Genomic DNA, 15,366 nt, shown 5'->3' on the forward strand with positions numbered 1-15,366 from the left:
AATGAGGACAAGAGAGTGGGTTTAAAAGCGACTAGAATAAACCAAGAAACACAAAAACAACTGAGGGGGAAAGTGCACTTGGTTTGAAAGGATTTAAACAGATGCCCAGCTTTTGAGCCTGAAAGTAGGTCCCTGGAGCCCATACCCACTTCTGTAAACTCCCAATGTGCACAGGAGAGCTTCAGGGCAGGTGTGGGGTGGTGGTCTTGGATCCTGGGTGTTTTCTGCTCTTTAAAAGTGAAGTGAATTTGCAACAGGGCAAGATAACATATATAAGGCAGGCAAGTTTCTAGCCTTCCTCTATGGTCCCCACCCCTATCCTCCATCAAATAAGAGAATTCACTTACTGGCCCTGCCTGGTGTAGGGAAATGGGAAGGAGCTAGAGACCATGCCCTGATCCAAGGGCTGATTTGGGGACTGGGAAGGGGAAGAAGGAGATTCACGGAGCCAAGGAAACTGGGTCAAAGGGAGTCTGGCAGTGTGGCAGGTGGATATTCTCGGGAGCCACTACTGTGTGGGAAAGATGGAGAGAGATGCTTCTGACACATTTGTGCACATTTAGCTGCTGGGTGATGCCAACCCAGGGGTGAGACATGGGTTCCTTTCAGTGGTTTTTGGGTTTGCTGAGATATTGGTAATTTGAAAGTGACTGTTGTATGTGGTCTTGGGCTTTATTGGAAGGCTCATGATGGGAATAGGGTCTAAGTGGAACTACGATCATGTGACACTTGTGTCGTTCTCAAATCTGCCTAAAGCTGGGCATAGTGGCACATGCCTGTAATCCCTACCACTCAGAAGGTACAGGCAGGGGGATCAGAAGTTTGGGGTCATCCTCAGTTATCTAGTGAATTCAAGGCCAGCCTGTGCTATATGACATGAAAAAATAAATAATTAAATAAATAATAAACTATTCCTGGACCTCCCCAGGGCCCTAACTGGCCCCTCTAAGCCAGCATTTCACTTAGTCTTGTTCTAAGTCTGTCACAGCTGCTTGTGGGGGAGAGGATAAGAGCTTCTGATGACTCCTCAATCAAGGAAATGGGATTTTCAAGTGGCCAAGGGAGAGCCCCTTTGGGGTGTGACTTGTGACAATGGCCACTGGGGTCTGCATAGGTGGACTGGGCATGTGGCCTAATAAGAAAGGACTGTCTGCAGAAGGGGCAAGTTGGAGAGGTCTCAGAAGATGGCTTGTGCCTACCCTTCAGAGAAACAGGCTGGACTTCTGCCCCTCCCCACACTGGCCTTTGGATGACTGACGCCCAGACTTCCTGCCATCTCAGGCAAGGGAAGAAAGTCAAAGAAAACACACAAAGAGAATGGAAAGTTGGTGTCCCGCGCCCGATCTCGCCAGCAAGAACGACGCGGCACATTCAGGATCCTTCTGCAGTCAGCTTTATTGCATTCTGAGAGCAAATGCAAAGGCTTTCCCCCAGCTCACAGGCTGGCATGAAATGTAAGCGAAGACCAAGACCCCGGGCCCCGACCCCAAATATATAGGCTGTTAGGTCCTATCTCGGACGTGTAAATCATTGATTGGCTAGCAAAGTATCAGCCCAGACTCGGGCGAGGACCGTTTGGGGACTTTCCATTAGCGCCTGCGTTGTGAGGTTGTTTACTATAGGAGCAGGGAGGAAATGGGCGCCATCTTGTAATGGCCTCTTAGTCAGAGATGCTCTCCACAAGTTGGGACAGTCAGTCCTGGAGTGGGGGCCATGAGAAGGAGGACACAGAGTCACTTTTGCCAGAGCACTCTTGAATAGAACACACAGAGGCCTGACAAGAGCCATCCCATCATCTGAATCTGAAACCACAGATCCATCTTGCTTCACAACCCCCCCAAAAAAAATTTAAATAGAAAAGATGCTGAGCTATGGCCCAAATACCCAGGGATGCAGGGCCAGCAGAGCCTCTCCTACACCCTCAGGCTGGGTCTGAGCGGGAACTGTCATGGAGAGCCAGGGATGTCTGCCCATGATAGAAGAGCTGGTATCAACAGAGGAAAGAGGGCTGGGGCTTTGGCTCAGTGGCAGAATGTTTGCCTGGCATGCACTCAGGGTTCATTTCCAGTACCACACAAAGACAGACATGCAGACATACAAACACACAGACAGATACACACAGACACAGACATACACACAGACACACACACACACACACACACAGTGGAAGGAGCTTGTTTATGAGAGTTGACATTCCCAAATCCTTCTCCCTAGAGCCTTGGGTAGTGCACAGGGGTCCTTCTAAAGGAATGGCTTCCAGATTTTCCTTGGTAATTCCAATAGTGCATCTGAATCAGGGCTTCTTGACTCAAGCACGATTGATATTTTAGGTTGTCCTGTGCACTGAAGAAAGTTCAGCCTCACTCCTGGGACCACACAGTGTGGCTACAAATGCCTCTAGATATTGCCCCAATGTCCAGGGGACTTATCTGTGAGCTGCTTCTTTAAACTAAGTGCATTAAGGCCAGCAAGATGGCTCAGAGGGTAGAGCCACTTGCCACCGGATGACTTGAGTTTGACCCCAGAAACCCATGGAATGATGGAAGGAGTGAACTTACCTCATAAAGTTGTCCTCTGGCCTCCACATAGTTGCATGGCAAGTGCACCCACACCCTCACACACATCATACATACCCACCCACTTATACACACAATGATAATAAAATAAAAAATGAAACTAAGGAAGATAAAAATCAACTATTAAGGAAATGGATGGAGACCAGTGAGCTTCCTGGTTCTCCACACTGTTCCCTAAGACTACGGTGAAGATAAGCTCTCAGGTCACAGCTCTGATTTGCCCAGAAAGGGTGTTTTCTAGAAGATTCCTTTTGGCTTATTTCTCTCATCTGGCAAATAATGGTATACAGGTAGTTGCTGAGTCCCTGCTGCTTCATAAAGCAGTATCAGAAAATGAAATTTATCCTGGTTCCCTTTTATCCACAGTGGACAGCTTCCTCAGTCAGTACTGACCAGTATATGCTATATTTTCCTGTACGTACATACATGTATACATACATACATACATACATACATACATACCTATGATACCATTTAATTTAGGTAAAGAGAAAAACAATAAGAAGCACTAATTGTGATAAAGTTATTTAAAACTTATGAATTTATTTTTGGAATTTCCCATGTTTTTCAGGATGATTGACCATGGTAACTGACACCACAGAATGCAGAGTTTGTAGAGAAGGGGACTGCCTTCCTTGAGGCACAGTGGAGAGCAATGGAGGCTGTGTACTGGGGGTGGAGGAGAACTCAGAGCTGTCAAGGGCATCTGTGCTCCATCTGTTATTGATGAAGTATACTCCCTGTTTCCTGGTTAGCCAACCTACCATCCTCTGCCCTGGTGGTATCTCCCTTGACACACATAGACTCTCAAACTTGGTATTGATTTCTCCCACTGGGCCTGAACTTTCCACCAAGTCCCACCACTATAGACCCCAGCTCTGCTCTTCCAGCTGGCATGACGTGTTATATGTTGTTGATTTTCATCTTGATTACCTTTCTTAAGAAAGCAGGGTACACACATGTTGTATATACATGTGTGTGTGCCTGGGTTTCCAGCCCACTCCTTTCCAGTTGCTTAGCAGTGAGGCTGTTTAATGGGACTCACCCACCCCAAGTTGGCCAGTGATTCCCTAAGGGAGAGGCCTCAAACCCCTGGGTTAGAGAAAAGCCTAGGCATTTTTCCATAATTGCAGGAGATCCTCCCACTCGGTCCTAGGGTATGAATAAAAAACTAGCTGTCTCTTGCTACCATGAAAGAGGTTCATTTAAAAACAAAGCAGACAAACAAGATGAAACGGAATCAGAAGAGTGGAGCAAGCTACTTTCCAGAAACCCCTCTACCCCCCGCCCCCATGCTGTATTTGGTATTGGGACTGTTGAGGCACTGAGCAACCACCTGGTTCTCGCCCTCTGAGACAGCCATTGTTGGAACACTCAGATTATATGGTGTTAGCTAACCTAATAAATCCACCTTTACTATTAAAAGAAAAAAAATCAAGCCAGATTTCTAGACTTTGCAACTGCCCTGCCTGATGCCCACTTCTGGGAAACACACACACACACATACACACACACACACACACACACACACACACCACGCACAATTTTTATACTCTAAGGCAATAACTTTCCATAAGCCAATTTCAGATTGGGATGTCTTTCTTTTCTTTCTTTTTTTCTTTCCTTTCTTTCTTTCTTTCTCTCTTCTTTTTTTTTTTTTTTTTTTTTTTTTTTTTTTTTTAAAAAAAAAAAAAAAAAAAAAAAAAAAAAGAGGACGATAAATCTTTCACTGTGATATATCAAAATAATTTTTTTTTTTTTTTTTTTTTTTTTTTTTTTCTTTTTTTTTTTTTTTTTTTTTTTTTTTTAGCAGATTGGGATATCTTTTACCTGCAATACAAAGCATCCTGATATAACCCTTTTAGTCCCTCCTCTCTACTCTCAGGTCTTGAACATGCCGGTGGGACAGGGAAGCACAGTGATATAGGACTCTGCTTGTCTTGGCCTATGCACATTCTCTCCTAGCAACGCAGCCAACATGAAGCTGCCCATATATCTCCCTTCAAATAATGGAGTGGGTCGCTCCTCTCTTAGCAATCCCTTGATGACCCCCTTTTGTGATCAGTTTCCATTCAAACACATCTCAGAACTCATCTGGAAACTAGAGGCAGTGGGCCAATCCAAGCTGAATCAACTTTTGAGTGCCTACACCTTAGTTACCATCTTACGTCTATTAAAATCAGATGCATCAATGACAAGGAACGTGAGCAGTGAGCAAAGACTTATGTAATTCAAGCCTGTCAATCAAAACTGTGAACCACCAACTTCTCTCCAGAAAAGGAAACCCCAGGGAGTAACCTGGGGCCTTTGAGTGCTCTAACTCATGGAGCCAGAGGCTTTCTTGCCTCTATCTGATCTGTACTATCACTTTGTTTCTGAATGAAGTTTGTCGTGTTGCAATGTGCATGCACTTCTTCAAACCAGATACCAAGAACATGGCAACTGGTCCAATGACCTCTGAGAACACCTGCAGCAACCTCAGCCACTGCTGTGCTTGACATGAGGCTGATGACCCATTGTTCTGGTATTAAGAGGAACAATTAAGATCCTCACAGAGAGTAGTGACAGGCTTCTCTGACCTGCATCAGGTGTCTCAAGTCAAATTGTCACTGATGACACTTGTTGTTTTGTGGTGCTGGGGATTGAACCTGGGGCCTCTTGAATGCTAGGTAAGCACTGCTCATGTTTACAATATCCATGTGACCCGCACCCCTGGGTTCCCAGAGTGAGGCTCCCAAGGTGGCCTCTCCCAGTATCAACATGAGACCTGAGGGTGGTACTGTCCAGAAGGCAGTGAGCTTGGGCAGACGATGCATGAAAAAAACTCAGCAGGCCTTTCCTTATTTATTAGATTCCAGATACATGGGACTGGATGAGAGACTTCTATGATGTGTGATTTACATGGGGGCTGTAGAAGAACATATACAAGAAATACGTACAGGAGGGTGAGGCGGCATGAGGGACTGCCGGTTAAAAAATATATACATCTCAAGAAGCCATTCCAGTCACGGTATCATTATCAGAAAATAAAGCAATCTCTCCACATAGCGCTTCTCTTTGGTGCTGTTCCATGGGCTTGGGACTGAGCCCTTCGGTCTCAAGTCTGTCATCCTCCTCAGCCTGCTCAAGGTAGTGGAGTCTGGAGGGAAGGACCAGGCACAGGTAGCATAGGCTCTGATCCTGTTAACCCCAAATGAGAGGCTCTTAGTCCTCAAATTGTGGCCCTGGGAAGCAATCAGTCTGTGTGTGCAAAATTGGGAGACACAATAAAGTCATCTAGATAGAACCTTTAGAAAGGATGGGAACAGGGAACGAAACAAAGCCCAGTCAGTACCACCTTCTCCATGGTTGGTATGCTTTATTTCTTGGTTTAAAATAACCTGTATCATGAGTGTACAATTGAGAAGGGCTCTCTTCCCTAGACTTTCCAGAAATGGGAGATGTGGGATGAAGCCTGGAGTCTGCCTTGATTCCTGGGATGTGGAAGATCCAGACTCTTTTCAGGATCTCAGTGGGCAGTGCCCTGGACTCCTCATCATGAAGTCTCTATCTGGCTGGTTCCACCCTCCCACTCCAGGTGCCTAATGAGTGGACTCAGCTTTCCCACAGGGAGTTCCACTGTCACTGGTATATTCCCGTTGCTTGGAAAAGCAGCTTTCATCTAGGGACAACAGGCTGGCAAGGGGCTCCATCTGGGGTACCTGAATTTGTAGACCATGGAGGCAAGGCTGTCCACTGATCAGCTAATGTTCCAAAGCAGTGGCCACTTCGCCAACTAGACACCTTTCCCAAAAGACAACTGCAAATGTTAGCTGTGGGTACAGCCTTGCCCCTACTGGTATGGGCAAAAGTACAAAGAACCGGGGATTTGGGGTGACACCTTCTTTCCACAACTCACTGGGGAATGGTCTTCAGAGAATACCTCAAGTTCTCACAAAGTTCTCCAGGCCAGGACCCTGGGCCCAGCCCCTAACAGTTACACTGGACTTGACATTTAGCCCAGTTCCTTAATAATAGAAAGGTGGCACCTGTATTGATCAGGGACAAACAAGGGGGTATGGATGCCTTCAACATTGGCTCATGCAGTGTGACTCTGAGATCAGATTCCCCATGGGCTAAAAAGCAGGGAGGGGCTATTCTAGGAAGCACAAAACCTTTCCTATGAGAGGACACCAGCTATGGGAACTGGCTGTCCTGTCTAGAATCTTTGCAGCTCCTGGAGTCGCCCAGCCAGGGAGACAGGGCAGTGACAGCTGCTCCTATAGGAACAGCCTGGAAAAGAGCTGTGCACTCCAGGGAGGGGTGAGATCTACCTTTCTTGCCTAGAGAGGGGTGTGCCCCAGGAGGGTTGGCAGGTCCATTTTGAATCAGACTGAATTCCTTCATTGCCAGGAGAGCCTGTCAGCCCACAAACACCAATGAGACAGGGCTATCCTTTGAGTAAAACAGGACAACAAACTGTTCCCATGTGCTCAAGGCTGAGGGGTTTCCTGGGATACAGGACATCTCAAGAGTGGGATGGTAGACTGCAGAAGCCTGCCAAGAGTTGACCCAGGGGAGTTATGTCAAATGTGTCTGATGTAAGGGTGGCAGGGGGCAGCCCTTCCTAGGGCATGAAATCTGCTCCTTTGTGATACAGAGGAATGGAGAAGGATCCCCAAAGCCTCCTCCTTTCCAAGGTGCCGCTACATTCCTCTCTGCTGCTGAGTCACCCAGAGCTGCTGGCCTTGGGTGAGGCCCCAGTCCTCTTATGGGATCAGGTCCTTAACTTCCCATGAGTCTTGGATTGGCCCTGCCTAGGTTGAAGAAAAGGAGGAAGAGGAGGAGGAAGAAGGAGAAAGAAAAGGAGACAGCAGAAGGGGAAGTGGGTACAGATTTGGACCCTGCCCTTCTCTGAGCCAGTTCTGTCTACATACCCTGGAGTCATCTGTGCTGGCTAAGGTAGGGCAAGGAAGCAGGGAAAGAGCCTCTTAGGGGGGTGGAGACCACTGGTAGGCTGGTAGGAGCACCAACTGGGAGCCAGATGTGCTAGGGCACAGAGGAAAAGAGGATGGGAAGGGAGCCAGCTGGATTGAGGAGAGGGGCCTGAGGAGCGGCCACAGGGACCTCAGAGCAAGCAGGGCCTCTGAAAACACTCCTGTCCCAGGCTCTGCCCACTGTGGGAACAGTACCTCCGTTAGTACCAGATATGAGTCTCTGGAGTCCTGGGCACTGAGCACTGGTTCACCCAGGCTGTGGATGGGGAGGGGTCCAGAAATGGACACACTGCATCTTGGTGGCTTTGTGGGGGGAGGGGTGTGTCCTCTGGTGTCCTCCAGGCCTAAGGGAAATCAGCCCTAAGAGGAATCAGCCCTGGCCCAAGCCTTAGCACTGTCCATGGAGAAGGAAAAAATACCAAAGAAAATGCGGGTGACAGATGAGCCCCCGGCCCTCACCCTCCCATCCCTGTCTTCCCCATCCTGCCACCCCCAGGAGTCTGCATGTGTCCAGGAAGCAGGAAACCCCTTCCTCTGGAACAGCTCGGAGCCCCGATGCAGGGATGGAAGGCCGAGGCTAGTGACTGTGGAGGTCTCCACGTGGGTCTGTCTCTCAGTCTATCAGTGTGTGGAGCCATCACACTTTGGCCTCCAGCATCTCCAGGAAGAGTTTGTGCATGGGCACCTTGCCCTGCAGTTTCACGCTGTAGAAGTGCTGCACAGCCTTGGCGGCTGTCTGTCGCAGCAGGGGCAACGTCAGCAGCAGCTTGCCCGTCCTCCGAGGCTCCTCGTGGCGTTGACTCAGCTCGTAGTCCTGCAGCGCCTCATGCAGTAAGTCCTGTAGCTTCTGCACGGCCTCCAGGTCCTCTATGTACATGGAATCTGTAGGTACAAGGAGATGGTCAGTCCCGGTGGGGGATGGTTGTCCCAAGGCAGGAGGATACCAGCAGGCAGCAGGTCAGCCTTCAAAGGCTGACTTCAGAGCACAGAATGAGGCTTAGAGCCTGGCTGCAGGGCTGTCAGAGGCTGATGGTGAAGCTGGGTTACCCCCTCCCCCAGAGACCATCATCAGCCTGAACATGGGCGGACAGGCCGGTCAGATGCCCTGGAGGCATCAAGGGGACCCTGGAACCTGGCTGGCAGAGCCTGAATCATCCCTCACTTGCAGGCTGTGTGACTTTAGTCAAGTTATTTAACTTCTCTGTGCCTCATTTTCCTACTTTTGAGCTGGGATAACAGCCATACCTAGCTCAAAAGGTTAAGAGAGTTATACAGGGTTTAGAACAATCAAATGCCTGTGTCAAGGGTGGTCACTGCCATCACTATCACTGTCACTCCTCACCATGCTGCTGAACCATGGACACCTGCAGTCTGCACTAGTCACTAACCTTACAAAATTCTAGCTACAGAAGAGACTTGAAGGGTAGAGTCAGTGTCTAGATACTTGGGGGAGGGGGATAAGGGGTATAGCGATAGAGGCAGGCCAGTGGTAATTCTCTGGTCATGTGGGGAGCAGTGGGGATATAGTTCAATGGCAGGGTGTTTGCCCAGGATGCCCTGGTTCGGATCCTCGGCACTGCAAAGAACAAAAACATTAACATGGGCTTTGACCTTGGGCCATTTACTGGGGGTTGAAGGAAATCCCAGCAGCGCAGGAGGCACCATTTGATACTGGGGTAGAGTCGGGTCTGAGCAAAACAAGCAAAGGGGATCCCCCAGAACCTGCCTTGTGGGAGAACTAACTAGCCACCCTCTGTTCAGGTACTGGGCTGCTTCCATGCACAGCAGCCCCAAAGCTTGCCAAAGGCCTTGCAGACAGAGGGAACTTATCCAACTTCCTGGATTCCTCAAAAGAGCAGGCAAATCCTGTGCATGATGTGTAGACGGCAGACAGCTACACCAATGGGCTGGCCCCAGTGATGCTCTAGAAGCTCTGGGTCTACTCCTGGCCTGTACCTTCCAGGGTCCTGCCTCTTTCATTTGGAGGAAGAAGGGGCAGGAGAATGTGGTAGAAATGGTTCTAGAGTCTTAGAGGTTGTTTGATTTTGGCCACGTTACTTAGCCCCTCAGATCTTGCACCAAACAGGGACGCATATTTATAAGGTGGCAAAGAAGGTTAAATGAGAGAGCACACTACCAGGCACTAAGAAGAGCCATCATCGTCACGGGGGGACTTGGTCTAGGGTGGCCGCCCTTGCAGGCCTGGGAATACTCATGACATAGCCAGGTCTCCACAGTTTTCTGTTCCCTGTTACCAAACCCAAGAGGATTAAATACATTTCTGGTGCTGTACTCTCAGTCACTCACAGCTCATGCTAACACATGCCTGGCCATGCATGGCTGGGACCCAGCCCCCAGCACCCGTGACCCCTGCTCCCCATCCTGTCACCCTCCCCAAGTAGCCAAAATTGGCAGGTGTCTTCGACCAAAAATGAAATAAAATAACATTGCAAGATTAATTTCTTTCCAATCCATCAGTAAGTCTGTATCAATGGCATTGATAAACTGTTAATTACAAAATCAATGGCTATGAATTTTTTCTGCTGTCAGAGAGCCCTAGAAATGGCTGGAATGAAGGTGAGCGACAGCCAGCGCGCTCCCAAGGGGCTGAGTTCTGAATAAGTGAGCCTGATAAGCTTTGCTCTTCTGTCAGGTGCCAGCCCCTAAGCCATGACCCTGCACCTGAGTCACCCCATTTATGCAGCCTCTGCAGCAGCCCTCAGAGCCTAACACTGCTGCCAGGAGGCCTCAGAACTCTCCTGACCCCATCCCTCCTCCAGCCAACATTCTCTCTAGACTCTTGAGTGCCTGTCCTGCTTTGGGGCTGCAACCTGTCCTGCTCCCTGTGCTGACCCACTTCCCTCGTAGTCCTGGGCTGCCTCAAGTTTCTGATCAGACCCCAGGCTGCTTTTACATCCATAGCCCACCTCCTGCCTTGAGCTGCTGGCTTCACTGTAAGGCTTCCTTTCTGTCCCTCGTCCTTCCTATTGAGCCCTCCCTTACTACAAGGCCAGATAAGGTCACCTCCCTAGCTAGGGGCTTGCTCTTCTTGGAGCCTCTGCCTGGGTTTCCCTCTGTTTACATCCACCTTCATGGTCTCTGTCCAGAGAAAGAGGCTACATCCTGCCAGTTCTTCCTTCCCAGCCCACCAAGCACTAGGCCAGTGGTGGACAGGAATGAGAAGTCACTGGGGCAGGCACAGGACCACTGCTGTGGGCACCTCAATGGACTTTTCACAAGGCACTTATGAGCCAGCTGCTGGACAGTCAGGAAACAAACAGCAGAAGCAGGATTTGAACCCAGGTGCATGAGTTAAAGCTATACTGCTCACTGTAGGGTGCAAACTAGCCTGTCTACCCTCATGTGATATAGTTTGTGATGAGATACAGAGAGAAATTGTGAGTAACTGTTTAAAAGCTTCAACTTAGCTATACTTGTATCTAATAGATTAAAATTTTGGCTATATTGTGTACATGTTTTTCAAATTTCATTTTCTGAATAATTCATTTTTCGTGTATTTTGAAAAATGACTGGTGTATGGTCGTTGGAACATTTGAAACCTGGTCTTTCATCACACTAAGCCATTGCTTTAGAATGAAGGCCTGGCCAGCTGCTTCCTGAGAGCCTCCTGGTAACAGGCTGAGGCCTTTTACTCAGCCACTCAGGCTGGGATCAAAGCAGCCTCTACCCACGAAGGCCTGCAGTTCTATAGGACAGGCATTGTGCCTTCTCTTGGGGACAGGAGAAGCCAGGGTCCTGAGCACCCCAAACTCCTCCTCCTGCACCTTCAGTCTTGTACTCATGCATCAGTTGCAAGATGGTCTTCCAAGTGCCACTGAGACAGGAAGTCTGTGTTCTAGAGCCTCATCTTATATAGCTAAGCATATACGTGGCAAAGTCTGATGTTAGGGGAAGCCCCTGATGGATTCATGTCACCAAGCCACAGATGGTCCTCAAGTGTGTGAACATTGCAGGTATACAAACGTGTGAGCCTATGACAGTATGCATACATTCATATGTGTGTATGCACACATACATATGTGTTTAAGCACGTGAGTATGAAATTAAGGGAAGAGCAGCTGAGAGCTACTGCAATCTGGTGTTGCAGGGGAAAGTAGTGAAACAGATGGGTGACTTCTACAGCTTCTCTGGCCTTCCCAGTGTGGACAAGCTACGCCCTGTGTCTGCTGGCTAGTCGGGGAAGCACAGAACTAAAGACTAGAACTTCTGAGCCTGGCTAGCAGCCTGGTGAGCCCTGAACCCTGCTCACCTCTTCTGTACTAACTGCTCTGACTGTCCTTTTCTTGAGATGCTACGTGGCCTAAGTGAAACGCTTCCCTCTGAAGAGGTGACACTCAGGGGGACATTCATATGATAGAGACATGTCATTATGCACTGTCAGAACCCAGAGGAATGCACAAGGCAAGGAGTGAACCCTGAGGGAAACATCACTCTGGTAAGTAATAGTTCATCAGCCTGTAATAATGCATCAGCCTTATGGTGGCACAAGCCTGTAATCCCAGCACTTAGAGGCCAAGGCAGGAGAAGATTGCTCTGAGTCTCAGGCCAACCTGAGCTACAGAGTGAAATCTTGACTCAAAACACCAAAAGACATCAATTTGCTCAATAAGTACAGCAAATGACCACACTGATGTAAGATATTAACAAAGGAAACCGAGGAGGCAGCCCAGGCAGCACACTGAATTCCACGTACGATCAGCTTAGTTATTCTGTAAATCTAGAACTACACCATAAAATGTTAAAACAAATGCTCAGCCGGGTGTGGTGGCGCACACCTTTAATCCCAGCACTTGGGAAGCAGAGGCAGGCAGATCCCTGTGTGTTTAACGCCAGCCTGGTCTACATAGCAAGTTCTAGGCCTCTAGGCCAGTCAGAGCTACACAGTGAGACCCTGTCATTTAAAAAAAAAAATGGATTTATGAGGAGGGTATATGGGTGTATGGGTGTGTTTAGGAATAAAGAAGTGAGGAGGCAGGAAGAACAGGCAAGGCCCAGACATAAACCCCCACCCCCATGGGCTGACAGTGCCCTGCTGAGGGTATACGACTGTCAGACACCATCACTCAAGGAAGACAACCAGCACAGTACCTCAAGTACTGTACCTGAGTGTAGGCAGAGGTTGAAATCAGGTTCACCTGCCACTATAACCCAAGGTTCAACACCTGGACCTTCGTATCCATCCTTCCATCCTTCCATCCTTCCTTCCTTCCTTCCTTCCTCCTTCCCTTCTCCTTCCTTCCTTCCTTCCTTCCTCCTCCTTCTCCTTCCTTCCTTCCTTCCTTCCTTCCTCCCTTTTTCCTTCCTTCCTTCCTCCCTTCCTTCTCCTTCCTTCCTCCTTTCTTTCTCCTTCCTTCCTTCCTTCCTTCCTTCCTTCCTTCCTTCCTTCCTTCCTCCTTCCCTTCTCCTTCCTCATGTGCCTGTGTGTGTGTGTGCACTCGTAGAAGCCAGAAGTATTGGATTCTCTTGGAGCTGGATTTACAGGCTGTTGTAAGCCACCCAACATGGGTGCTGGGAACTGAACTGAACTTGGATCCTCTGGAAGAGCAATTTGCACTCTTAGCCATTGAGCTAACCAGTATTGGCTGCTATGACTGTTCCTTTAACGCCACATCACCCTTGCAGGGTGTGGTGGTTTAAATGAGAAACGTCCCAACAGACTTACAGCCTGAAAAGTGCTTACTGGGCTCCCACAGACTCCTTGAACCTCTGTGGGCCACACACTGCCTTTACCTGAGTTGGCCAAGGCCAGGGCCTTGAGCGTCACAAACTCCTCTTTCTCCACCTTGAGCTTCTTGTATCTGCGCACCAGCTGCAGGATGGCACGGTAGAGCTCCAGCAGCCCGGCCAGGCGCGAGTGCTCCTCATCCATGATGTAGTCCTCAGCGTACACTAGCTTGTCGTCATAGGGCAATGAGCGATACACAATACCCAGGATGAGGATCTCCATCCAGGCGCTCTGCAGCAGGCTCATCTGGTCCCCCAGTGACAGATTGGAGAAGCCTGCAAAAGGGGACAAAGTGGCCCAATGGTCAGAAGGGGGTTCACCCAAGGTGGGGGTGGGCTGCAGTATCCTTGCATCTCCGGGTCCTGCTGGGGGATGGAGGAACCCTGTGGAGCTGCTGACTTATTCTTGGTAAACAAGTCACTTGGAATTCATGGAAGAGACTTACATAATAAGTGCTCAGTCAATGTTGACAGTTATCACTATGATCATTGGTTCTAGGTCTTTTTCAGTCTGGAGAGGCCTGCTGATTAGTTAGGTACATCTGTAATTGGAGAAGCTACTGTATTCATAGCAGGATCCGGGAGGTGGCAGTGCGGGAGGGTGGGAAGGGGGGTTCTCTACCACTCTGGGTTGTTTCCAAGCGCCCTCTCTGTTCGTCCTGATATGTGGCGGGGGGGGGGGGGGGGGGGAAATAGTAGCCATCCTGGGCTATATAGTAAAGCCCTGTCTGAAAGGAGAGAGGAGAAGGGAGAAGGGAGAGGGAAGAGGAGAGAAGGAAGAATCAGAGAGTCTAGCTTTTCCAAGTTGATGCCTAGAAGGGAAAGAAACTCGTTCTCCCCCTCCAAGGTGCATGAGTCATCTACAGACGCTATTCACCTGCTGTTGTCTAATCTGTAAGAACATAAGAGCACTAGGAGTAGAGTGGCTCACAACTTTAATTCCAGCACTTGGGAGATAGAGACAGGCCGATCTCTGTGAGTTCAAGGCCAGCCTGTTCTACATTTCCAGTCCAGGCCAGCCAGGGCTATATACTGAGACTCTGTAGGGAGGGAGGGAGGGAGGGAAGAAAACACCACATCCTGATTCTAGTCAGGAATGGGGACTTAGTTGTTCATAACCTGGGAAGAGGCCTTTGTAAACACATGCAAGGCTCTCAGGGTCAGGGGCATTTTCTCTGACAGGTTGTGCTCCCACGTGTCAAATGGCTGCCTGGGCCATCATCACTCCCCTAATGAACACTCAGCAGTTCTGCCTCTCTGAGGCTTCCCTCTCCCTCCTAGCAAGGAGACTGACACTTCCTAGAGAAGGACACCTGGGAGGGAAGACTTCCAGAACCACGACACTGACTTGTCCAGTGTGCTAATGCTATGGGAGATCACCTGGACTTGAGCCCTGACTGCCCATGACCTAGTTGGGGGCTGATCTTCTTGGAGAAGCCAGCTACCTTCTACAAGCCTCCTGGTCCATGAATGGACACAAGAGTAGAGGCTGCTACAAGAGATGATAATTAGAGAACAGAGCAGAGGTATTTACTGAGCTTACTAATGTTGAGATGAAAGTCTGCATCTGCCAGATGTGACAAGCTGGGATTGCTGTGTGTGTGGACTTGATTTAGGCAAAGTCAATTAACAGCTTGATTTATGAGAGGGTAACAGAGGAAGACTAAGTTTGCTAATTTCAAACATCCTAACCATTAAACAGGAGGCAGTAACTTCACTGGGAGCTCTCCCAGAAACCAATAGGTTAGTCTAACTCTGACCAAGCTACATTGATTAAGAGAAACAATTAGCTGGGCACAATGGTGCACACCTGTAATCCCAGTACTAGGGAAGAGGATCAGGAGTTCAGTCTTAGCTATATGAGACTGCCTAAAAAGTAAACAAAAAAACAGGACTCAGAATATAGCTCAGTTCAATTCCTAGCACCACAAATAAGAGAGGAAGAAGCGTATCCACAAAGCCATTTGCCCTGTGTGCTGTTAGCAACTGAAGGGATTTTGCTGAGTAACTCTGCCTATTCAAGAATTCACTAATTTAGGATTTTGCCTTGCCTGGTCATCACTTGCAAT

The 15,366-nt window shown here is 48.8% G+C and overlaps 1 protein-coding gene across 5 annotated transcripts in view; it reads right to left on the reverse strand.

Moving 5' to 3' along the window:
• Positions 1–7,518: 7,518 nt before the first annotated feature.
• Esrrb (estrogen related receptor beta) overlaps positions 7,519–15,366 on the reverse strand; it is a 170,258-nt gene continuing 162,410 nt past the window's right edge. For 2 of the 5 annotated variants that reach the window (XM_008840208.1, XM_008840202.1), the window contains exons 6-7: positions 13,304–13,573; positions 8,144–8,434 (exon numbers count right to left, since the gene is read on the reverse strand). In XM_008840208.1, coding sequence (XP_008838430.1) covers positions 8,190–8,434; positions 13,304–13,573 — 515 coding nt within the window. In that variant the 3' untranslated portion in view covers positions 8,144–8,189. Of the gene's footprint in view, positions 7,940–8,143; positions 8,435–13,303; positions 13,574–15,366 lie in introns of those variants that run through there. The other 3 variants (XM_008840223.1, XM_008840216.1, XM_008840214.2) reach the window with 2 other exon arrangements.

Source organism: Nannospalax galili, unplaced genomic scaffold (genome assembly GCF_000622305.1).
Source record: "Nannospalax galili isolate Female #2095 unplaced genomic scaffold, S.galili_v1.0 scaffold330, whole genome shotgun sequence".
Taxonomy (NCBI): domain Eukaryota; kingdom Metazoa; phylum Chordata; class Mammalia; order Rodentia; family Spalacidae; genus Nannospalax; species Nannospalax galili.